This window comes from Prionailurus bengalensis, chromosome A3 (assembly GCF_016509475.1).
Source record: "Prionailurus bengalensis isolate Pbe53 chromosome A3, Fcat_Pben_1.1_paternal_pri, whole genome shotgun sequence".
Classification (NCBI taxonomy): Eukaryota; Metazoa; Chordata; class Mammalia; order Carnivora; family Felidae; genus Prionailurus; species Prionailurus bengalensis.
In genome coordinates this window covers 39,398,354-39,424,243 of record NC_057354.1, presented here as the reverse complement: position 1 = coordinate 39,424,243, position 25,890 = coordinate 39,398,354, and the positions used below count along the sequence as shown (strand labels likewise).

Sequence of the window (25,890 nt, the reverse complement as noted above, 5' to 3'; positions counted from 1 at the left end):
ACCTCCTGGAGTCTGAGTCATCATCTGAAGGACCAAAGACAATGGCTGCTGGAAGACTATGTGAACTGCAGCAAGAACTCCCACAGAAGGGAAGGCCTGATGGTGCCCTGCTGGGCGACCATCATTCCTGTGCTGTATCCACCTGAATAGACTGATGGTAAATGTAGCCTATGAGTCTCTATGTTTGTTTGGTTGAACCAGAACCTGGGCCAGAAGACCCCTGATGGGTGGGACAACATCCCTAATTTTCATCTCTGGAGTTAGGATATGATAAAATGCTAGATACTATGTCCATCTGGTTCATAGCTCTATCTCTAATAAGTCTGCACAGTGCCTGGGACAAGAAATATATGTTCAATGTTGAACCAATTAATGATGAATGAGTTAATGGAATTATTTTTTTTTTCAACGTTTATTTATTTTTGGGACAGAGAGAGACAGAGCATGAACGGGGGAGGGGCAGAGAGAGAGGGAGACACAGAATCGGAAACAGGCTCCAGGCTCTGAGCCATCAGCCCAGAGCCTGACGCGGGGCTCGAACTCACGGACCGCGAGATCGTGACCTGGCTGAAGTCGGACGCTTAACCGACTGCGCCACCCAGGCGCCCCGAGTTAATGGAATTATTAACTGAGGATTAATTAATTAATTGAGGATTAAAGTAATGTATGAAGGCGCTTAATTCCATACCTGGAACTTTGTAATCATTCATAATAAAGAAAGAATATAAATATTATCATTACTCCTATTATTATTATTCTAGAATTTTCCCATAACGATGTAGAATTTTCTTACAAAAATGAGATACTTTAATTGCTATTTCTTAATCTCCTCTTTACTCACTAAATAATATGCCATAAACATCTTGCCATATAAATATATATATATCAACATCACCATTTTAAATATCTGTATAATTTTAATTAATTTAAGTTGTTGAATACTATCTTTACCCCAATTAAATATAAAATATTATATTTACAAAATATTAAACAGATTTATAAATGTTATAATAAAATATGAGAGTTTAAAATTTTAATTACCCATATTTGGTTAATCAAAAATATAAAGTTCCAAGACAGACTAAATGTTACCATCATGTCCAACACTAAAAATGATATCTCCTAGGGGCACCTGGTTGGCTCTGTAAGTTAAGTGTCCAACTCTTGATTTCAGCTCAGGTCATGATCTCAGGATTGTGAGATAGAGCCCCACAACGGGCTTTGCACTGATAGGGTGAAGCCTGCTTGGGGTTCTCTCTCACCCTCCCCCATACACACATACATACATGCTCTCCCTCTCTCTCTCAAAATAAATAAATATTTAAAACTGATATTTCCAAATTCCTTTTCAAACTAGTGAACAGGTACTTTATTTTTCAGTGGGAGTATTAATTAGTTAATTAAGCCACTAGTTGTTTTGTGGACACCTACTCTGTAGCAAACATAATCCTAGTTGATGGGTAGAAAAAGACTAATAGTTCACAGTCCTTATGGGTCAATTTGAAATGTAAACATATAATTGAAGCACAATTTATTTTTTAATTTTTTTATTTAAATTCAAGTTAGTTAACATATAGTATAGTCTTGGTTTCACAAGTAGAACTCAGTGATTCATCTCTTACATATGACACCCAGTGCTCATCCTTGAAAGTGCCCTCCATGTATTATGCTAAGCAGAATAAGTCAGTCAGAGAAAGACATATATCATATGATTTTACTCATCTGTGGAATTTGAGAAACTTAACAGATGACCATAGGGGAAGAGAAGGAAAAATAAGATACAAACAGAGAGTGAGGAATACCATAAGAGACTCAAATACAGAGAACAAACTGAAGGTTGATGGGGTGGGGAGTTTGTAGGGTAGAGAAAACGGGTGATGGGCATTGAGGGGGGCACTTGCTGGGATGAGCACTGGGTGTTGTATGTGATGAATCACAGGAATCTACTCGTTAAGTAGACTACACTGTATGTTAACAAAGTTGAAAAATTAATTAACTAATTAATTATTTTTTAAAGTGCCCTCCATAATACCCATCACCAATTTAACCCATCCCCCCACCCACCACCCCTCCAGCAACCTTCAGTTTGTTCTCTGTATTTAAGAGTCTTTTATGGTTTACCTCCCTTTGTGTTTTATGTTATTTTTCCTTCTTTTCCCCCCATGTTCATCTGTTTTGTTTCTTAAATTGCACATATGAGTGAAATTATATGATACCTGACTTTCTCTGACTTCTCTGATTATTTCTCTTAGCATAATTCACTCTAGTTCCATCCACGTTGTTGCGAATGGCAAGATTTCATTCTTTTTCATCACCGAGTAGTATTCCATTGTGTATATATACCACATGTTCTTTAATCCATTCATCAATCTATGAATATTTGGGCTCTTTCCATACTTGGGCTATTGTCAATAGCACTTCTATAAACATTGGGATGCATGTGCCCCTTTGAATCAGCATTTTTGTATACTTTGGATAAATACCTAGTAGTGCAATTGCTGGGTTATAGAGTAGTTCTGTTTTTAATTTTTTTGAGGAACCTCCATAATGTTTTCCAGAGTAGCTGCAGAAGTTTGCATTCCCACCAGCAGTGCAAAAGTGTTCCCCTTTCTCCACATCCTTGCCAACATTGCTTATTTCCCGAGTTGTTAATTTTAGCCATTCTGACACGTGTGAGGTATCTCATTATGGTTTTGATTTGTATTTCCCTGATGATGAGTGATGTTGAGCATCTTTTCATGTGTCAGTTAGCCATCTGGATGTCTTCTTTGGAAAGGTGTCTGTTCATGTCTTCTTCCCATTTCTTCACTGGATTATTTGTTTTTTGGGTGTTGAGTTTATAGATTTTGGATGCTAAGCCTTTATCTGATATGCAAATATCTTCTCCCATTATGTTGGTTGCCTTTTAGTTTTGTCGATTATTTCCTTTGCAGTGCAGAAGGTTTTTATCTTGATGAGGTCCTAATAGTTCATTTTTGCTTTTATTTCCCTTGCTTCTGGAGACATGTCTAGTAAGAAGTTGCTGTAGCCGAGGTCAAAGAGGTTACTTGCAGCACAATTTAGATAGACTACAGTATAAAATGCTTCAGGCACAGAAAAGAGTCTAACTGGTTCTGCCAGAACAGGTAAGGAAGGCTTGTAGGAAGAAGTGACATTTCTACCCAGTCTAGAATATTGGATATAGGCAACATAAAAGACTTATTTGTCTCTATTTATTTATTTTTTTAATTTTTTAACGTTTATTTATTTTTGAGACAGAGAGAGACAGAGAATGAACAGGGGAGGGGCAGAGAGAGAGGGAGACACAGAATCTGAAATGGGCTCCAGGCTCTGAGCTGTCAGCACAGAGCCTGACGCGGGGCTCAAACCCACGGACCATGAGATCATGACCAGAGCCGAAGTCGGATGCTCAACCGACTGAGCCACCCAGGCGCCCCTATTTGTCTCTATTTAAATAAAGTTTTTGATACAGAGTCAAACTACTACTCCCAGAAAATAAATTCCAAATTAACATAAATCATACATAAAACACATGGATATCAGAGCTGAATTCAGTATATCACTCCCCATACTCTAAGTAATGTGGTTCCAGCCACAGATCACCCTCTAATCCCTGTTAATTGACCCTGAAATTCTTGCCATGGGTTTGAAGGAGAATCAGGTAGGAGAATGTCATTGGCTGAGTGCTAATCTGATGCCAGGAAGAACAGATCTAAATGCATGTCTGTTGGCCATGCCATCTTTGTAGAGAAAATCAAGCATTGTTGGGACAGTGTTCTCAAAAATGTGCAGTTGCAGACTTCAGCATGGTATGGCATGGTAACAGGGGTTCTGGAGTCAGAAAGTTTGACAATATGTGAATGCAGATTCTACAACCTAATGAGCTTCCATCCTGTTCATTCTTTCAGTGTCACTTCTCTAAACCTTAGATGTCCCAAACCTGAAAAGGGAACTGATAAGAAGGCCACAGTACTTTATAAGGTTGCTGCAAGAACCAAACAATGTGTACACGATCCCTTAGCAGATGTTAAAGAACACTAATGAATAATGTCGTGTAACACTTTTAGTCCTAACAGCTTTGTCTTTGGAGTCAGTCAGTCCTGGCTTTACATCTCAGCTCCAATACTGGCTCTTGTGACCAGCACTCTCTGAGTCTCAATTTCCTCCTCTGTAAAATGGGGATAATATCTGTCTGATATATGTGTGTGTTTGGTCTCAGGAGGATAAGAAGATAGAATATGAGTGCAGACAAACATCACCTGAAAGGCTGAGGTTGACCTGATACGCAAATTTCAACCAAACTGTTTTATTGAAATGCTACAATACTAGATGGCAAAAAGTCTCTGTCCCAAGCGCTTCCCATGCTCTCCCTGACATCCTGGACACTCTTATTCCTTACTCAGACTCCCTCTCCCCTCCTGACCTCCCCATGATCTAGTGGCCAAATTGTTAACAACTGGATGAACAGGGAGCTTACAAGACCCTGGTCTAGTACTACAGCTGGATTGCTGGATTCTATTCTGTAATTTTGTTGTCATCCCTGTCATCACTATAAGAAAACCTGTTTCCAGTAGCAAGTCTGCTTAAAGTCGATTTATGTCCTTGTACAAAGAACAACTAAAGAGATTCTGTGCTACAACTAGTTCAATGACTGCAACTAGAATGGCCACAGGCCACATTGACTACAGCTTTCTAATAGAGAGTTACCAGGCTGAAAGGCTGGGTGTCCACCTTTCTTCTCAGGCTGTTTGTGCCACCCAGGTACAGGAATCCTGCCTGCACTCTTAGCAAATATTTCTGGAAACTGTGAGGACAATTTAGCAACAGCAATGTGACTAAAAAAGCTGAAAACATATACTAAGAATGGCAATGAAAGAGAATGAGAGGGAAACAGATAGATAATGAGGAGTATGAAGACACCAATCTCTGGGGAACAAACGAAGAACAAACAGAAATAATGAAGTGTAATAAATGGAGAGCCTAGGGTGCCAGAAATCTAGCAAAGACCTGAATTAACAAAGAAAAAATGAAAAAGAGATGAATCCATATTATAAAGTGGTAGTAAGGGGTCAGGGGAAAATATAATTTCAGGCTATGTATAAAGGGAAGCTGGATAAAGGAAAAAAGGCATAATGATTTATTTCACGTACTCTGAATGGCTTACCCCACAAAATTCCAAATTGAAGGAAATTCTGGCAAGAGCAACAAAAGCATTTATCAGTATGAACAGAGTTTTTTATATTAATTTTCAAAGAAACTGTACCTTCCAAATAATAAGAACTGTTAATTAACAGAGTAGTCTTCATGAAAATGGTGGAAATTGAGGAAATAGCAAACAAAACTAAGTCACACACTTGAGGATGTCCTTTAAGATACTGTACTATACCAGCTGAGAGTAGGTAAATTGTATCACTTTTATTTCTGATTCTCATTCAGGAAGCAAAAATTCAGAATTAGAAAGATTCACTCTTAATATCAATGAATAGCTTCAATAGGAAATTTGTCAATTTGCCAACAAGAAGGTAGGGTTAAACCTCATTCCTTTAAAAATCACAAAATAGGGGCACCTGGGTGGCTCAGTCGATTAAGCAACCGACTCTTGGTTTCAGCTCAGGTAATGGGTTTGAGCTCCTTTCAGGCTCTGTGCCAGCAACGTGGAGCCTGCTTGAGATTCTCTCCCTCTCCCTCTCTTTCTGCCCCTCCTCCATTTGTGCTCTCTCTCTCAAAGTAAATACAAACTTAAAATAAAATAAAAAAGATTAACAAAATAGATCATCCACGTTGTATCACCTTAAAACTTAATTTAATTGTGATAATCTCTAAATGGTGGTATTATTTGTAATCATTTTCTTTTTAAAAATATTTTACTGGGTTTTATTTATCTAGGTTTTTAAATTCATGGGTATGTATTATTTTGATATCAGAAGAATTACTTAACACAGATGCATGTACTTCCTTAGTTAGTTCAAAAAATCTTACTATGAATGAGAAAATCCATTCTATTATGTAAAAATAACTTTAATTGATATATTAAGGAGGATATAAGTGACTGTGTGCTTTTCCATACTTTGTAATTCTAGAATAATTCTATCTCAATGGCAAAGATTTCACATATTTTCATTTATTTTTGGATGTGAATTATAGAGGTGTTTTGTAGAGGGACTGTACTTATTAGCACTGTTCTTCTACTGAAAAAAATCATTTTTAGTATCAACCTAATAATCACTTTGATAATTTTAGGATTACCTGTGTAGAACATTTCATCTTGACATTAATGCTCTTTTTGTATTAAGGGTACAGATAGGATCTGAGTTGTTCATTAGCGTTGATTCAAACTTTCGTTTGGTATGCAATTTGAGCTAAAAGTAATGATCTTGGATGCTTTCAAGCCTTGTGCAGTAATTAAAGAAAAAATGCTTAATCTTTTCTCTTTTAATAATAATCTCCTATATAAAAAGTAAAAGGGTTATGTAAAATCAAATTGTTATTATGGAACCTGAGTAATTTGCTTTGAATATAATAAAATATTCTCTATTCTTAACTCATTCCACTCAAATCCCAGCTATTATAACAGTTTCTTACAAACCAAAGCACAATTGTTGAGTTCAGAATCAAGTCTTAACAAAACTATTTTGCAGAGTTTGACCTTTAAAAGCCACTGGAAGGGTCATTGATGTCATCACTATTATATAGCTTCCTTTTTGACTTACAGCATTTTTGTTTCTGGATTAAGCTTGAACCATCCTATAATTCATCTCATCTCAAATATATCTCAGAAGACAGACAGACAGACAGAAGACAGTAAAGTTGTTAGGTGACAATGCCCAAGTGTAAAGGAATAAGACAGCACTGGCTATAATTAGCATATTCACTACACGAAAACCCAGAACATCTTTTGTCTTCTTTTACTTCTGGAAGGAAGGAAGGAAGGAAGAAAGGAAGGAAGGAAGGAAGGAACTTGGACACGGGTCCAGAGGTCATGAACGATCCCTAGAGGTTTGGCTCTTGGGACCTCCACTATTGGCTTCCAGTTGAGGGGCAATCTCAAGTGCCTTAGGCCTGTGGGCACAGAGTCTTGGCTGAGATCCAAGGGACAGCAGCAGGGATTTCTGCCACAGTGATGGCGAAACAGTGTGTGCCTTACTACAGAGGTGGTTGCTTCTTGTAATAAAAACGATATTTATGTAGAAAGCAAAAAAAAAAAAAGGAAGGAACTGAAGGAATTTAGTTGAGTCCTCCAGAGAGTTAATTCAAAATCACCCATTGTTATTTCTCAGTGAAAGAGAGAGGGAATGTGCCTTTGGGGCTGGTTTTAAAACTGCTAAAAATCATTGTTTTCGGGTCTTACTTTTTAGAATGAGCTTTATACAGAGAAAGGCTTCCCTCCCCAGGCACAGAATGGAAATTTAACTCCCACACAATCCACAACTCACAAATTTCTTCAGAATCAGGCCAAAAAGTGTGATAAGCTGTGCACAAAATTATACACTTTTGGTGAAAGTATTTTAAAATACAAGCTCAACTGAATAGAACAGTATCTTTATTTACTTATATAAAGGTCAGTATATTTGTTTACTGTTAAAATTTCTAAATAAATAAACCAGTTTCTAAATTCAGCAGAATCAAAAATTGCTAAGAGTTGCAAGAAAAATAAAAATCTAATATTGACTAAAGACATCCTTAATAGGAGCCAGTAAGGCCATTTAAAATATAAACTATGGGGCGCCTGGGTGGTGCAGTCGGTTAAGCGTCCGACTTCAGCCAGGTCACGATCTCGCGGTCCGTGAGTTCGGACCAGAGACCGCATCGGGCTCTGGGCTGATGGCTCAGAGCCTGGAGCCTGCTTCCGATTCTGTGTCTCCCTCTCTCTCTGCCCCTTGCCCGTTCATGCTCTGTCTCTCTCTGTCCCAAAAATAAATAAACGTTGAAAAAAAAATTTAAATATAAACTATAAGGGTTAGAGAAGTACCAGGATTCCAGACGCCTTCCATTTGTTATAACAGCCTTATGGTCAACTTTCCAATAAAAAGATCATGTTTGAGACTAAAGAGGAATTGGTCGAACCATAGATTTTTTTTTTCAGTGTGTGGATTAAGTAAATTACACAAATTATACTTATAAACCACATATTACAGCTATTATGCTTTGCTGAACTCTGTAGTCAGTTCTTTAATTTAAACAGTAACATAGTTCTTTGCCTTTGAAATTGTAATAAAAAGTTTAAGAAAATATTCATTTTCTGTTTGGAATGAATTATCAGACTTCGTGGTATCTTCATTTTAGTGAGACATTTTACAAAACCTTGCATGATATTTTCATAAACTCAGTGAAACAATGGAAATGTGGGCATTGATGATAGTAAGTAAAGAGTAGACTCATGGGTTGATGCCAAGGTGAAAGCAAGTCTATGGCAATCCACCAAAGGATTCTGCCTATGACTTTGTATTCTTCAATATTTCATCAACTATTAAGTTGAATGGATAAGACCAGATTATTTTTAATATAAAGCATGGAAAATTATATTATCAGTGATATACATAAGAGTGTGGAATGAACTCCTAAAAATGGTGACAGGAATTATAAATTTCCAAATGAGTAGAATCTTGAAAATATTAGGAACACCAAGACAGACTTTTACAATTATATTATGACAAAAAATAGTGTTATGATTCTGTCAAGAAGAGGTGCAAGGAGAAAAAGTGAGAAAGTAAATGACCTAAATGTAAATGACCTAAGTCATCTACAAAATAGCAAATGTACATATAATATATGAAATATAAAAATTAACCACAAGTGGTAGCAATTTATCAAGAATTATAATGATGACAAGTTATGTGAATAAAACAGCAAAAATAATTAAAAGTGGTTGTTTATGAAGGGAATAAAGAGTAGCCAAGAAAGGAGCAGGACATTGATGTCTATATTTTAAGCCATCAGAAGTATTAAAATTGTCATTGTTGCACTGGGTGTTGTATGGAAACCAATTGGTCAATAAATTTCATATATATTAAAAAAAATAATAAAAAATAAATAAAATTGTCATTGTTAATACAAACACATGTATTTTTATTTTGTATTTTATTTTAGAGAGAGAGAACATGTGAATGGGGGAGAGGGGCAGAGGGACAGAGAGAATTCCAAGCAGGCTCCACACTGAGCATGGAGCTGACACAGGGCTCAATCCTACCACCCTGGATCATGACCTGAACCAAAATCAGTTGGACACCCAACTGACTGAGACACCCAGGCACCCCTGTATTTTTAAATATATTAAAATTTAAATTTAGATACTAACTTTCTCCACAAGGAGGAATTGTGTTTAAAATAAAAATCGAATCCTCTCCAACTAAAAAGAAACAAGCTTCTTTGGAAGATGTCAAATTCTGGGTGTGGGACAAGAAATGTACAAGATGCTCTTGAAACATCTTATTATACAAGGGGTCATATCAGTATAATACAAGGTGCCATATAATACATTATGATAATAAAGAAGCTGTCAGAAAATACCATGGTCATGACCAAAGGACTGAGCAAACTCAAAATAGGCTACTACTATTGACTCAAGATGGAAAAATTGAGCACTAACATGAATAATTACCACAATGGACTGACATACCTCAAGCATACTAAAAGTCATTAATTCATAATAATTAATAACTAGAATGAAGTGAGATATCCCCACATTCTTCTGGCTTTTGTAAAGCATTGTTGTGATTTTTTTTTCTCAAAAATGGCCACATCAATTATTTCCAGTCCCATATACTATTTCAATACCCAACCAACATAATCAAAAAATGGAGTCTATCTTCCCTCCCTCCTATTTTCTACTACCTAGGGGAGATTCTTGACAATTTCAAACAGTAGAGTTTGGTAGAAGTAATGTTACATTTCTGAGGGAAGTCATAAAAGGTATACAGTGCTGCTTAGCTCTTCCTCTCAGGAAGCTCACCCTTGGAATTCAGCTACCATGCTCTGAGAAAACCTATACTATAGGAGAGGCCACATGTAGGTGTCCTGGCCATCAGCCTCAGCTAAGGTCTCAACCAATATCCAGTATCAACTGCCAAACATACATATGAACAAGTCTTCAGATGATTCTAACCTCCAGCCTTTGAGTCTTCCAACCAAGGTCCCCATATGGTGGATCAGAGACAAAAATGCCCACTCTTGACCAAATTATTGACCCACAGAACCCTTGGCATAATAATGGTTGCTTTATGCCACTAGGTTTCAGAGTAATTTGTTACACAGCCATAGTAACTGGAACAAGGATATTTGTATTCAGAATTAAAAGGGTAGAATGCACTTCTCAGAAGCACCTGAAGCAGAATGCAGCAAACATCTGTTTGGAGTGAGTTCAAATTTTTTGGCCCAATCCTGTTGCATCCCTGGGTGCTGAGAGAACTTACAAATGATGTTATTGCCAACTTGTCAGTGATTTTGAGTGACTAAAGAGGGCAGAAAAGAAGCCACAAGGCCTGGAGGATGTAAAATTCTGCAAATTACGCATAGTGCTGGTGAGTTTAATGGTAAAATTCCCCATCATATTTTCAAAATGTTTGTTTTTGAAAATCCCAGAAAATGAAGCAGTATTATTTGCCAAGCAGCATGAGTTCACTAAGAACAATCTGTATTAAGCAAACTCTATTTTACAGGGTTGCTAGACTAAGAAATCTGAAAAATGTGGTAGAGATGATAATCACATATTTTATCCATTATAAGACATCATCGACTGTAAGTTATATATATTTTAAAATTTAAGTTATTTAATTATATAAATGATGTCAATTAAAGTTTAAAGTTTTCTTACTATATTTTTTGTTTTACTCTTATTAAGAGTGCTATTTTAGGGGCACCTGGGTGGCGCAGTCGGTTAAGCGTCCGACTTCAGCCAGGTCACGATCTCGTGGTCTGTGAGTTCGAGCCCCGCGTCAGGCTCTGGGCTGATGGCTCAGAGCCTGGAGCCTGTTTCCGATTCTGTGTCTCCCTCTCTCTCTGCCCCTCCCCTGTTCATGCTCTGTCTCTTTCTGTCCCCAAAATAAATAAACGTTGAAAAAAAAAATTTTTTTAATTAAAAAAAAGAGTGCTATTTTAGACATTCTAGACATAGATTTCCATCAGATGTCAGTCTTTGATTATATAAAAAGGTAAATATAAGTTAAGTAAATCAAGGTGCTCCAAAATTCTTCTCATTCAGAATCTAACTGAATCAGTTTTCAACTTAGAAAACTTCCTTGATGACTATCTTTTCTAGCATATCATTCTCCATACCCTTAAGAATGTCAGTAGTGTGACATTTCCTCAGGGAGTGTTCCTCGATTACCTCCAGGATTTCTTCCAAACTACTGACTCATTCTACAACTATTAGTGCTGACACTTTCCAATTTGACTAAATTTATACTTTTATCTTTTCTTCGATTGAATCACATGTTGCTAGAAGTTCAGTTCGAGGTTAGCAAGAAGTTTCTGACAATGCTTGATGCTAAACACCTTAATTGTAACCCTTTGTGATAAATAAACTGGTCACAACAGCTTTTCATTCATTAGTTTTTCATCTATTCCTAGGGATTTGGCAATTTCTCCTGTGTTTAGTGGGATAACTTGGCTTGTAAGAGCCATTCCTTCTGCACATAATTTAGTAACAAAAAGTAATGTAGTTTTATCTACTTTGGGGTACCTCCTTTTCTTTAAAAACTTGTAACTACTTTGTTTCCACAGGGCCATGACAGAAATATGGCATCCACAATATAGACCAGATTCACAGAACACACAAGATGGTGAATATAATCTAAAATATATCACAGGAGGAAGGCAAAATAGGGAATCTTTGTAGTAGAAAACATCAGGTATCAAATAGCTGCCCTCAAGTGTCTAACAGGGCAGAAAGTGGTACAAGAAGGAATTGATTTGTTAGGCACCAAATTACCATACAGTTTAAACAACTAAGTCCTAAGGAACAACTACAATACAGAGATTAATTTTGGTTCACTGTGTGTCTATTAACTTAATAAACTTCCCATCAACAGAGATGTCCGCTTGTATTGGTTAGGATTCTCTAAATTTCAAGTACAGAAAATTCAACCTATCTGGCAAAAGTGTGATTTATCGACTCATTTAACTGTGAAGTACAAGTTATAGCTGCTTTTAGATCATCTGGATTCAGAGGCCAGAATGATGACATCAGGACATACATTCTTGGTCTCTGGGTTTTCCTTTTTCTCTGATGGTTTTATTTTGAGTGGCTTGACCCCCATGAAGGCAAAAACAGTCTCCAACAAACCTAGGTATCATTAGCCCTTCTGTCTGGAAGTCTCCATGAAAGATGCCAGTTTTTTTCCCAATGATTTCAGCAAAAATGCCAGATTAGGTCACAAAACCACCCCAAATCACTTACTGCATCCAGAAGGAGAATAATCTGATTGGTTGAACCTGTGTCTAGTGAGGAGGGTGAGGAGCCCTGTTGAATCAAATGAACTCAGAATGGAATAAAAGTGGTTTCACAAAGAGAATCCAAGCAGACAAAAAACAGCATACCCTGACCACATCTACATACAAGATTTTATATTCAAAATCATCCCAAAGAAAATTAAAAAGCAAAAGAATTAAAAAGTTATTTTTAAAAAATTATCACACAAAGAAAAAAGTTAATTTACTTTTAAAAATAGAAATGATGAGAATTCAAGTGGGTGCAGCCACTCTGGAAAACAGTACGGAGGTTCCTCAAAAAACTAAAAATAGAACTACCCTACGACCCAGCAATTGCACTACTAGGTATTTATCCAAGGGATACAGGTGTGCTGTTTCGAAGGGACACATGCACCCCCATGCTTATAGCAGCACTATCAACAATAGCCAAAGTATGGAAAGAGCCCAAATGGCCATCGATGGATGAATGGATAAAGAAGATGTGGTATATATATACAATGGACTATTACTTGGCAATCAAAAAGAATGAAATCTTGCCATTTGCAGCTACATGGATGGAACTGGAGGGTATTATGCTAAGTGAAATTAGTCAGAGAAAGACAAAAATCATATGACTTCACTCATATGAGGACTTTAAGAGACAAAACAGATGAACATAAGGGAAGGGAAACAAAAATAATATAAAAACAGGGAGGGGGACAAAACACAAGAGACTCATAAATCTGGAGAACAAAGTGAGGGTTACTGGAGAGGGTGTGGGAGGGGGGATGGGCTAAATGGGTAATGGGCACTAAGGAATCTACTCCTGAAATCATTGTTGCACTATAAGGTAACTAATTTGGATGTAAATTTTAAAAAATAAAAAATAAAATTAAAAAAAAAGTAGAGAAGGATTTCTTAAAACACAAAATGTACCAATGTAGGGGAAAACAAATGGATGAATTTACATTAATATCAAGATCACTTACTAATGAGAAGACACATTAAAGAAAATGAAAATTTGTATAATAAACTGGAAGAAGATATTTTTAACATGTATAACCTATAAAAGATTACTAACAATATATAAAGAACATTTGGAAATCATAAGGAAAGCACAAATAACACAATAACAAATGACCAAATTCATGAGCAAGCACTTGGAGGTAAAGGAAACATATTACCAATCAATATATGTACAAAGAAAGATTTAGTTTCACCAGATATTTGGAAAATACAAATTGCAACATAAAATGCCACTTTAGACCTGTTGACTGACAACATAATAAAAATAAAAATATTAATGTTTGACAATTACCAAATATTGGGAGAAATTTAGATGAATAGGATTGAGAGATAAAGATTAACTTTTAAAGACCAATCCACTACAAGCTGATCTCCCAGAAATGGAGCTGACCTCCTACAAAGCACCATGGAAACCAGCATTGGTCAAATACCTAAGGTGATACCACTTCTGGTTAACCTCAAGGGTTTGACCCCAGCACACTGATTGTGCCCCATGATGGACAGTGATTCTGCAAACATGAACACTCATGTCATGTGGCAAATTCTGCCACTCACTCACATCATTATACGGTTGCAAGTAGTAGAAAGGGAATTTGACCTGATCACTGTGAGAGAGAGGTTGATGGTACCATCTACTAAGAAGACTCAACCAGCAAGACAGGACTGGGCTAAAGCTTCTGTTATATCACTTTGCTATTTTACTTTGGACTCTAATCACATTCGGAGAGGAGCTGGAGTAGACTTAAATGTACAGATTAAAAGCCCTACAACCCAAGAACAATCTTCTATCGTCTGACATCTGGCCATGCTAGATAACTGTGACCTATCCCATAATGGAATAGCCAAAGGGGACTTTCAAGAAAAATTCTAGTTCTTATATTGAGTGCTGAATGTTTAAGTGGTTGTATTTTTTAAAAACAAATAAGTATAAACAAACAAGCAAACAACGAAACAAGGGCAACCATTTGTGAGCCAGTGATGAGAGTACTTCGTGGCTAAAGACTATGATTAATCCAAACCTGTGCTTCTGGAGGCAAAACAAAAGGAAATATGGCTTTATATAGCTTTAACTTAGGTCGTTAATAACCTTATCTAAAATCCTAATAATAATTTGTGGTGTAGCTACTTTTATATCCACATTTTACACAAAATAACAGGCTCAGAGAGGATAAGTTAATAGCCCAACCCTATGTATCTAATAAAAGTTAAATATCAGATTTGTATGTAAAAAAAAATAAAAATAAAAATAGGAATGATACTGCATTCTTTGACTAGAAGCAGTGAAACTAAAAATTACTGGAAAAAAAGCTTAACTCTTTATAAAATTTGAAGAGTCCTAATTTTTAGCAAGTAGCAAAGATAAAGTAGAAACTGAAATGACATATTAAGAACATGATAATGACACAACTATATGTAAAAGTTAAGGAATATGGCTAAAGCCACATGCACAGGAAAATATATACCTTTAAATGTTTCTTAATAAACAAGAAACTTAAAAACATATCTCAAAAAGCTGAAAGAAAAAAGAAAGTAGCAAAGTAAAATAAAACTAGAAAAGGTAAGACTATTTTAATAGCTTTTTCAGATAACTGTAGATATTCCTTGGTGCTACACCAAAGCCCAACAGTGATAATTTCTTAAAGGTTAATTGCAGTGTGGAATCCAAAATCATATAATGAACTTTTTCCTATTCTGTTACATTAAAAGTAACTGGTCTACCTTGCATTTTGAATGCAATTTTTTTTACCTATACATGATTTTATAGTATCATACATTGGTTATTTAGAAAATATTGGTTCACTAAGTTATGCAGTTCTTCCAAATTTGACACATTGCTTTGTACAATATCAAAATCATATTTGTTAATACCACCATCATGAAAAGTCTAAGTATTGGAGTGGCAAGCACATGGTAGCAAATACAAGCTTTCCAAAATTCTAATTTTTGCTTAAAAGCTTGAATTTATCATTGGCAACAGTACTTTCAATCATTTTCATTGAAGTGGCAGGTTTACTTTGTTCATTTTCAAGAAGATGTCTGCCAGTCTAAATGAATGTAGCTTATCCCATTGTTCCTTCAACTAAAGATGGTGTTCCATGAAAAAAAGTGACTATTTCAGCTTGCAACTCAAACAAGCATTTCAAGCATTTCCTTGAAATAACCAACATATTTCACTATTGGAAGTGCTTTATGCCTACTTTCCATCTTAGATAGAATATAAAGGGACATTTATTCAGGAGTTGAGACTTACAAAAATGTTTTTACTGCTTCATCAAGGACATTCCTAACTGACATTAGCATTTTTAGTTTTGCTGTGAGTGTGTGGTGTGAAGAATACAATAACAATATAAATGGCAGTTTGGTGTACTTGCTTGATTCATGCCAACATGACAGCAGTTTTATTTACCATTGACTTGCATCATTCATGCAAATGTCAAGATGACAAAAAACACAAATAACATATTTTCATTATTATGAAAATAGTCCCTTGAAAACCAAGGAACTAGAAGTTCTAGACTTAGATCCATGAATATAAGAAAATTTAGTAGATTGTAACAAAGGAATGCCAAATCAGTAAGGGATGGGCTTTAAGAAAAACTACACCATTTCGAAGTATATGAATGCTTAGAAAATGGTTTGGGGGGGCGCCTGGGTGGCGCAGTCGGTTAAGCGTCCGACTTCAGCCAGGTCACGATCTCGCGGTCTGTGAGTTCGAGCCCCGCGTCAGGCTCTGGGCTGATGGCTCAGAGCCTGGAGCCTGCTTCCGATCCTGTGTCTCCCTCTCTCTCTGCCCCTCCCCCGTTCATGCTCTGTCTCTCTCTGTCCCAAAAATAAATAAACGTTGAAAAAAAAATTAAAAAAAAAAAAAGAAAGTGGTTTGGAAAGACATATATGAAACTATTATCAAGCATGGGGATGCTTGGGGATGATGGGGATTATCAAGCATTGGTGATGATGGAAGACTTCCACTTTTAAAAAAATGAGGTAAATATAAAATTCACCATCTTGAGCATTTTTACTGTACAGTACAGCAGTATGTGCATCATTGTGCAGATGTCTAGAACTGCTTAATCTTACAAATCTGAAATCCATTAAACAACTCCCCTCTTCTCCCTCTCCCTAGATCTTAGCAAATTTCATTTTGTTTTTTGTTTCTAAGAGTTTGACTACTTTAGAGACCTAATATAAGTGGTTTCATGCAGTTTTTGTCTTTTTTGTGACTGGCTTATTTCACCTAGTATACTGTCCTAAAGGTTCAACTATTTTGTAGCATGTGTTTATATACCTTTTCTATTGTCTGTTTTTTTTCTTTAATCTTTATATCCTTCCTTCCATTAATTTTGGGTTTAGATTGTTCTTCTTTTCCTGTGTGTGTGTGTGTGTGTGTGTGTGTGTGTTTAAGATGGAAAGTTAGGTTGTTGATTTGATTTGAGATCTTTCTTTTTAAATGTAGACACTTACCTCTATAAACTTCCTCTTAGTACTGCTTTTGCTGCATCTCATAAGTTTGGGTATGTTGTATTTTAATTTTCATTTGTCTCAAGATATTTTCTAAATTTCCTTGTGATTTCTTCCTTGACCCATTGGTAGTTCAAGAGTGTGATACTTAATTTCCACATATTTCTGAATTTCACAAGTAGATTCCTTAGTGCCCCTTACTCATTTAGCCCATCCCCCCCTCCCACACCCCCTCCAGTAACCCTCACTTTGTTCTCCAGATTTATGAGTCTCTTGTGTTTTGTCCCCCTCCCTGTTTTTATATTATTTTTGTTTCCCTTCCCTTATGTTCATCTGTTTTGTCTCTTAAAGTCCTCATATGAGTGAAGTCATATGATTTTTGTCTTTCTCTGACTAATTTCACTTAGCATAATACCCTCCAGTTCCATCCATGTAGCTGCAAATGGCAAGATTTCATTCTTTTTGATTGCCAAGTAATAGTCCATTGTATATATATACCACATCTTCTTTATCCATTCATCCATCGATGGCCATTTGGTCTCTTTCCATACTTTGGCCATTGTTGATAGTGCTGCTATAAGCATGGGGGTGCATGTGTCCCTTCGAAACAGCACACCTGTATCCCTTGGATAAATACCTAGTAGTGCAATTGCTGGGTCGTAGGGTAGTTCTATTTTTAGTTTTTTGAGGAACCTCCATACTGTTTTCCAGAGTGGTTGCACCAGCTTGCATTCCCAATTTTTCTATGTGTTCTTAAGAAGAATGTGCATTCTGCTATTGTTGGGTGGAGCATTCTATATGTCTGTTAGGTCCGATTAGTCTATGGTGTTTTTCAACTCCTCTGTTTCTTCTCTGAGCTTTGGTCTGGTTGTTCTATCCATTATTGAAAATGGGACATTACAATCTCCTACCATTATTGTGTTACTGTCTATTTCTTCTTTCAGTTCTGTCAATGTTTGCTTCATATGTTTGGGTGCTCTACCATTAATGCATATGTATTTATAATGGTTATATCTTCCTGGTGAATTGACCCTATTATCATTATATAATATCCTTTTTTGTCTCTTTTGACACTTTCTGACTTAAAATCTACTTTCGTCTCATATAATTATGGTCATCTCTTACTCTTTTTGTTACAATTTGCATGGAATATGTGTTTCCATTCTTTCACTTTAAGCCTATGTGTCCTTACATCTAAAGTCTCTTGGGGGTGTCTAGGTGGCTCAGTCAGCTAAAGGTCCAACTCTTGATGTCAGCTCAGGTCATGATGTCACAGTTGTGAGATTGAGTCCTGCGTTGGGCTGTATGCTCACAGCACAGAGCCTGCTTGGGATTCTCGCTCTCCCTCTTTCTTTGCCTCTCCCCCCAGCTCTAAAAAAATAAAGCCTCTTGTAGACATCAGATAGTTGGATATTGCTTATTTTTATCCATTCAGCCACTCTGTATCTTTTGTTTGGAGTGTAATCCATTTGTATTTAGAGTAATTACTGATAAGGAAAGACTTCCTGTTGTCATTTTGTTGATTGTTTTTGTTTGCCTTGTAGTTATTTTGTCCTTTTCCCTTCTTCGTCCCTCCTTTTGTTATTTATTTATTTATTTATTTATTTAGTAATGGCATGCTTTCATTCCCTTCTTATTTTCTTGGTGTATCTTCTATAACTATTTCCTTGTCGTTACCAAGGGGATTACATAAAACATCTTCTAGTTAAATTAATATCAACTTAACTACAATCACAACACTCCTCTCTCCCCCCACTTTATGTTATCAATAACCCAATTCACATTTTGTATTCATTCACATTTATAGTTATAGTTTTCTTTTATGCTTTTGTTGTTTTATTAAATTCTATACCAGAATTAAACCTGACTTTTGTACCACTATTACAGTACTACAGGATTCTGTATTTGTCTCTGTATTTATCTTTACCAAAGAGCTCTATATTTTTGTATATTTTTGTTTTACTGTCTAGCATCTTTTTCTTTCAACTTGCAGGACTCCTGTTAACCGTTTTTATAAGGCAGTGTTGATGAACTTAGTGTTGATGAACTCCTTTAGCTTTTGTTTATCTGGGAAGGCCTTTACTTCTCCATATTTGAAGGTCAGTTTTGCCACATACAGTATTCTGGTTGACAACTTTTTTCTTTCAGTATTTTGCTCATATTAGCCTATTCCCTCTGGCTTGTAATGTTTCTACTGAGATATCTGCTCATAAACTTAAGGGAACTTTCTTGTACATGATGAGTCTCTTTTCTCTTGCTACTTTCAAGATCCTGTCTTTGACTTGTAACAGTTTGATTATAATGTGTCTTGCTGTGGGCCTCTTTGGGTTCATCCTAGTTAAAGTTTATTGAATTTCTTGAATTTAGATATCCATTTCCTTCCTCAGATATGGAAAATTATCAGCCATTGTTTCTTAAAATAAGCTCTCTGCCCCTTTTTCTCTCACTATTCTTCTGTGACTCCCATAATGTGTATATCGGTCCACTTGATGGTTTCCCATAAGTCTCTTAGGATTTCTTACTTGTCTTCATTTTTTTTGTTCCACTGATTTCAGGTTCATTGATTCCTTCTTCTGCTTGATCAGTCTACTATTAAAGCCCACTAATGAATTTTTCAATTCAGTTATTATATTCTTCAGCTCCAGAGTTTTTGAAAGAAATCTTTCTTTCTTCCTTCCTCCCTTTCTTCCCTCCTTCCTCTCTTTCTTTCTTTCTTTCTTTCTCAATCTCTTTTTTGATATTCTCATTCTATTCATGCATCCTTTTCCTGATTTTGGTTAGTTGTTTCTATGTGCTGTCTTGTAGCATTTTGAGCTTAAGATGATTATTTTGGATTTTTTGTATGGTAATTTATAGATCTCCATTTCTTTAGGGTTGAGGGTTTTATTTTTTTAAGATTTATTTTGTTCCTTTGATTGGGCCATGTTTGCCTGTTTCTTCATATGCCTTGTTAATTTTTTCTGTGATTTATGTATTTGGAAATATAGCCACCCCTTTATCTTTACAGATTGGATATGTGCAGGGAAATACCTTCACCTATCAACATAGCTAGAGATTCTGGGGACCTCTCAAATCATTTCCGGGGGTGTGTCTTCTTGGGGCTTGTGTTTGTAATTTCCAGTTACAGAGATTTGCTGGTATTTTTCGGGAGCTTGTAGTTTTTTGCTCCTTTTAGTGTCTGTATGTGATATTGCAGGTTCTCTGGGGTTGCAACAAGCTGCAAAACTCCTTTTTCTTCTTAGTGGCCCCAGGCATCTAAAGCATGAGAGTTCGGTCAGTGCTTCAGGTCAGAGGAGATAGAAATCAGTCCTTGAGTAGCTTCCCAAAAGCCATAACATTGGGCCCCCATTCCAGTCTTCTCTTTTCCTCCCAAAGGAGAAGTCACAGTTGGTCACTTTCTGCTGATTGTGCCAAGTTGTGCTGGCTTCTATCTGTGGTATATGGGAAATTCTCCAGTCCTGCAATTAGTGGCTGAGCTCTCTTTTGTTCTCAGCAGCTGCCCAGGAATCCATAGTATGCTGGTTCTTCAATCATGCCAAGTCAGGCAAGACAGAAATCAGACCCATGGGCAGTCCCTGCAAAAGCTGAAACATTGGACCTAGGTTCCACTCTTCTCTTTCCCTCCCAAGGTAGAAGTCCTGAGTTGGGCTTTTCCTCTTCATCACACTGTGCTATGCTGGCTTGGGGGAGGAGCAATTGCAGGTTAAATAAACGGCTTTCTTTACCTGTATCAATGGATTGTTTGTTCCTTGCTTTGAGTTTGTCTGGGTTACCATGATTTCTTAAGTTGTTGCTGGAGTTCTCATAAAGATTTTTTGGACTGTATATTGTTGCTAAATCAGTGTCTCTATGGAGGAACAAGATCTGGGGCTGCCTATTTCAGCATCTTGCTACACGATTAGACTTTCCTTTTATTCAATACAGTTCTTTGCATTTGAATTTTTTATATACATCGCATTTTCTTTTAAAAATATGAAGACAAATATTCAAATCTAAATTCTAAAATGTTGAAGGAAGAAGTTTTTTCATTGCCATTAAAGGCAAGAATATAAATATCATTGGTTTATAATGTTTCATTATTATGATTTATACTAAATGTCAGTATTAGCCTATTTTCATATATATTATAGAAAACTCCCACTATTACCTTTTCCAATTTCTTACAGCTTTAGCAAAAGTGTAAAAGGGTACTTTATTATAGGATATAAGATACAAGCCAACAATACAATTATTTATGCAACAGACATTTAAAATATCTTTTACCACTGTAAATAAGAATAATTGTGAAATAAATGGATTTATTTAGTTTTCCTTTTCTTTTGGGCTTTAGGCATTAGGATTTTTGTCTTCTTATGGAATAGGAATGGAATACAATCAAGCCAAGGTAAAATTATTCTGTTTTTCCTGGAACAAAACTGAATTTTTTAAAAAGGGACATTGAATAGTCTCCCCTTTAGGTAAAGGGGCTTACTTGAGAGTGGTGGTTAAAAGCGCCAGCTCAATAGTCAGAAGTTTAATATTAAAATATCGTAAGTTTCTTGGGGTGCCTGAGTGGCTCAGTCGGTTAAGCATCTGACTTCGGCTCAGGTCATGATCTCACGGTTTGTGAGTTCAAGCCCTGTGTCAAGCTCCGTACTGACAGCTCAGAGCCTGGAGCCTGCTTCAGATTCTGTGTCTCCCTCTCTCTCTGCCCCTCCCCTGTTCACTCTCTGTCTCTCAATAATAAATAAATGTTTAAAAATTTTTTTAAATAAATAAATAAAATAAAATTTCTTAATGTCCCATATTTTAGATAGATAGATCATATCTCTATTATAGATAGATAATATCTACTTCATAGGTATTTTGTAATGTAAATGAAGTATCATGTACAATGCCCTAAGTCCTCCAAAAATGTCAGCCATCTTTACCAAGGAAGAAGACAAAAGTTGAAATTTATTTTGGAGTAGTTCAAAGTTCATTGCTGGGCAAGGAATAAAAAAGCAATGATTGGTTTGAGCTTCAAATTTAGATGGCAGATATAGATATAGATTTTTTTTCGTTTACTTTAGGCACTGATATATTACACCTTTGGAAGTGCTGGAGGAAGCATGATGTCCCAAATGATTTTGGTAAGTAAATTAAATATTCTTGGGCCCAAATGGGCATGTTATAAATACAACACTGTCAGAATATTAAGAATATATATCCCTGTGTTTTAGGGGTACAGATATTTGTCAGGAATCAATGTTCTACAGAATTGTGAAGTTGCCCTAAATCATTACAAGAAGGTAGCAGATTACAGTGAGTATTTCACATAATTTATTTTAAGATAAATAGGCTTGCTGAGCAATTAGAAGAATAAATCAATGCCAGTTTGTATATTTATGAAAGTATTAAATGACTATGCTTTCAGCATTTGTTATAGTACAATTCTTTTAATACAATGTAGAGTTTTCTGATTTTATTACTTTTCAAAAGCTTTAAATGAATGTGCTTATCTTTTATTTTTGTTAGAATAAGTCCCCATGTTCTTGTGCTGTGCTTTCATTCAACTGAGAATTTGAATGAAGCATCAATAAATATTTAGCAGTTTTTCCAATTCTAACATTTAGAATATGGGGTGGCTTTTTAAAAACTCTTCAATAAATGGATGTAAGATACATACACTATCAGTCTCTGTCACCTCATGTGAGAACAACTTAAGTAAGCATTATTCTATTTAAATGATTAAAATGATCACAAAAAATAGAGCATGAGATTAATATATGCTTCTGGAATCATTTTCAAAGTTGAATGTAACGTTTCATCTTGCACATCATTGAACCAGACGACATAATAGGTTTTTAAATAAAAGTCTTCCAAGAAGTGAATAAGGTAAGGTCCATATGGTTAATTTCTATAATCAAAATAATATCTAAATACACAGCTCTGGCATTATTAGGATCTGAGAAAGGAAAGAGTGAAACAACTGTTTTTTAATTTAAGATAATATATATAACAAGATCATTTCATATGCTTAATGAAACTACAATTACTATATATGTTTCAAACTTCATACTTTGTTAGGTTTATTCAAATATATTTATATTTATATTTAGTTTCCTACTCTTTATAGGAAATAATTAAGAAGCTATTACTCTTATATTGTAGTTTCAATCTTGGAAAAGGTCAGTGGTAGAGAGGGTCCGTTGCCTGCTTCTAACATCTGTCTTCTCTCCTTGAGCCTGCTTGGACAAACTCTTCAGTAGGCTCTGATATGTGTTAATACACTATTTGTAGGGACTGCAAAAAATAATGAGGTTTCTTGCACTTTTCTCAGAACCAAATAAACAAAAATCAGTAAATTTCTATCTCCTAAGGGTATATATTTTTTTTCTGTTAGTAGGCCAGACCTCTGCACAATTTAAGAATAGGCTGAACAGTGTTTTCTCTAAGCTGTTTTCTCTAAGTTATCTCTTGCAACCTTGTGTATTCTGGCTAGTCTCTGTTTTGTTTCTGTTCACAGTTGCTGACAAATTGGAAAAAAGTGAAAGTATTCCAGTGGAAAAAGTGAGACTGACTGAGAGACCTGAAAATCTGAGTTCTAACAGTGAGATTTTAGATTGGGACATATACCAATACTATAAATTTTTGGCAGAAAGAGGAGATGTTCAGATACAGGTAATGTATACTGACAAATTTGAATTTTTAGAAATGCAAATTACAAGAGGTTTAGTTGTCTTGAGTCCTAAAAGGGTTAACAATGCTCCATCCTGAATATGACAGGGAAGAGACACACCCTCCTCTTTCCTTGTTCCCTGCTACTTGCAGTTTCTAAAGCCTATGGGAGAGCCAGGTGTTACAGTAATGGCATTTTTTTTCCTTTTGCATCTACTCCTAAAAATTTCACTTTTAAAAGACCTAGATTTTAAGTATAGAACAAAGCACCATCCAGTGTTGACTTTAATATGAATGAACTCTTACCAGCATTCAGAAGTTCTGTCTCTGAGAATGGGAATGGGACAGCATTTGTATGAGCTTTGAGAGTTAAGAGTAAAGACCACTAGGTTTATATACCCAGGTGCTGCTGTATACCAGCAGGCCAGCTTCCTGTCACTGAGGAAGCCAGATGGCCAGTATCAATCAATTACCAAATAAAAGGTATCACCTGGAATGTTTTTCTGTTTCTTTTTTTAGGCATACCAGCTGCATCAAACTAAAACAGCATACTATAATAAAATCACCAAGTAAATGCCTTCTTTATTTTTTTCACTCCTTTTTTTCACTTATTTTTCAAATCGTGCTATAATTGGCTTATTTTCTTCATTTAAATTAATGCTATCGCTAAAAATAATTTTCAAAAATTGTTGTTCCTAGGTTTCTCTTGGACAATTACATCTAATTGGGAGGAAAGGTCTGGATCAGGATTATTATGTAAGTCATTTCAAGATTCAGTCACATGGGGTGGGGAGGAGAGTGGTGAGGGAGGATAGTAGGGCAAAAAGGGAGGAGTGGAGCATGGAAAAGTTGCTGGGGAGAGCCCATTACTACTTCCTTGGTCAGATCAGTGTTGTAGCTTTTGAGGAAGAACAAAATTCACCAGAGAAAGCACTTTTCCTAACTGCCTCTAAATACAAAGGAGTGGAGGCTTCCAACAAAACACTGGGGCTGGGGAGTTTCCATGCTCCCCTGGAACCTAGTCTCTTCCCACCCTAACTGGTTTGGGTGAGGAAGATACCCTCACTTGCCAGCCTTGGACACACCCATTGCCCAAAAACCAGCGGTGGAGAGTCCACATGGGAGTTTCTTACGAGGGGTCTGAGAACCAGCCTCAGACTGCTTTCAATATAATTAGAAATATTATTAAACGTCTTTATAAATTTGCAAAGCTCCTTTCAATCATTTTGCTTAACCTTACCTTATCCCCATGAGGTTAGAAGATTAATTAACAACTCAAATTTATAGTGGAGAAAAAAGCAAATAAACTTGACCTACACAAGATCTTCAGTAAGATACCAGAGCTGGGGGGATAAGGTCTCATCTAGATTCTAATTGTGGTTTCAAGGCCGTGGATCCCCTAAGATCTGAGGAAGTAACTGAGATTCTTTTTAAAAGATGATTTTGCAGCCCTTGTCATTTTATAGAACCTATGTGCTCATTGTCTCAAAAAACACATACCCTATTTCAACATAGTCCCAATGGCTAAGCAATAGAAATAACTACTTTATTAGGTGGTTACATAAAGGAGTGATTTGTTATTACTTTTCACTTCACTTTATGTTATTTTTATGAGTGTAATTTGAGTACACATTGGGTAAATTCATAAAACATGATAAAATAGGTAGCAATTGAAATAAGCATATGCATCTTAAGACAGCTCAATTGAAGGTCTTCAGATTTGATTAATCTTCATCATAACCAGGGTTCTACCTTCATAGATGAGAAGTTCTAGATTCACAATATTACTCCAGTGTCAGATTTCAGTCTGCAGTGAGGTTCTCATGTTAACTAACAGATACATAAACTGGTAAGAATTACCCATTTTCCATAAACATGAAATTCCATTGAGTGTGAAGGCACCCAAACCTCAGTTGTAGGGAATACCCTCCAGTTTTTGCAAAATATGTGAAAAACCCTATAAAGCTAAGAACTGGGCAGCACCAGCCACTCTGAATACCAGATGGGAGCTGCTTCCAGATGAGGATGAAATGTAATCCCAATGCTGAGTCAAAGATTCTGGTGCTGTAGTAGCAACAGCCAGGCACTTGGGCAACACCAAGGAACTCAGTCAGGCTCTCCTATGCACTCATCCACAGAGGTTTTACTATCTCTATTTTACAGAGGAGGAGCTGAGGCTGGAGGAATGAAGTAAACTGTTTCAAGTATCACAGCTGGGTAGTAATGTTGAGAATCAGAATCTGAACTCTGGGCTTCAACATTCAAAGCCTGTGCTCTTTCCATTAAACTGTACTTCCTTTTGAGCTGGGTGGGGGTGGGAGACATACAACCTCTAAAATCTAGTTTCCTCATTTATAAAGC

General features: G+C 36.2%; 1 protein-coding gene across 3 annotated transcripts in view; it reads left to right on the top strand.

The window, feature by feature from the left end:
* Positions 1-25,890, top strand: part of LOC122496585 (protein sel-1 homolog 2) — a 64,165-nt gene that overhangs the window by 5,809 nt on the left and 32,466 nt on the right. For all 3 annotated transcript variants that reach the window (XM_043602912.1, XM_043602911.1, XM_043602913.1), the window contains exons 3-7: positions 21,221-21,274; positions 21,942-22,001; positions 22,092-22,173; positions 23,378-23,532; positions 24,229-24,285. In XM_043602912.1, coding sequence (XP_043458847.1) covers positions 21,221-21,274; positions 21,942-22,001; positions 22,092-22,173; positions 23,378-23,532; positions 24,229-24,285 — 408 coding nt within the window. The remainder of the gene's footprint in view (positions 1-21,220; positions 21,275-21,941; positions 22,002-22,091; positions 22,174-23,377; positions 23,533-24,228; positions 24,286-25,890) is intronic.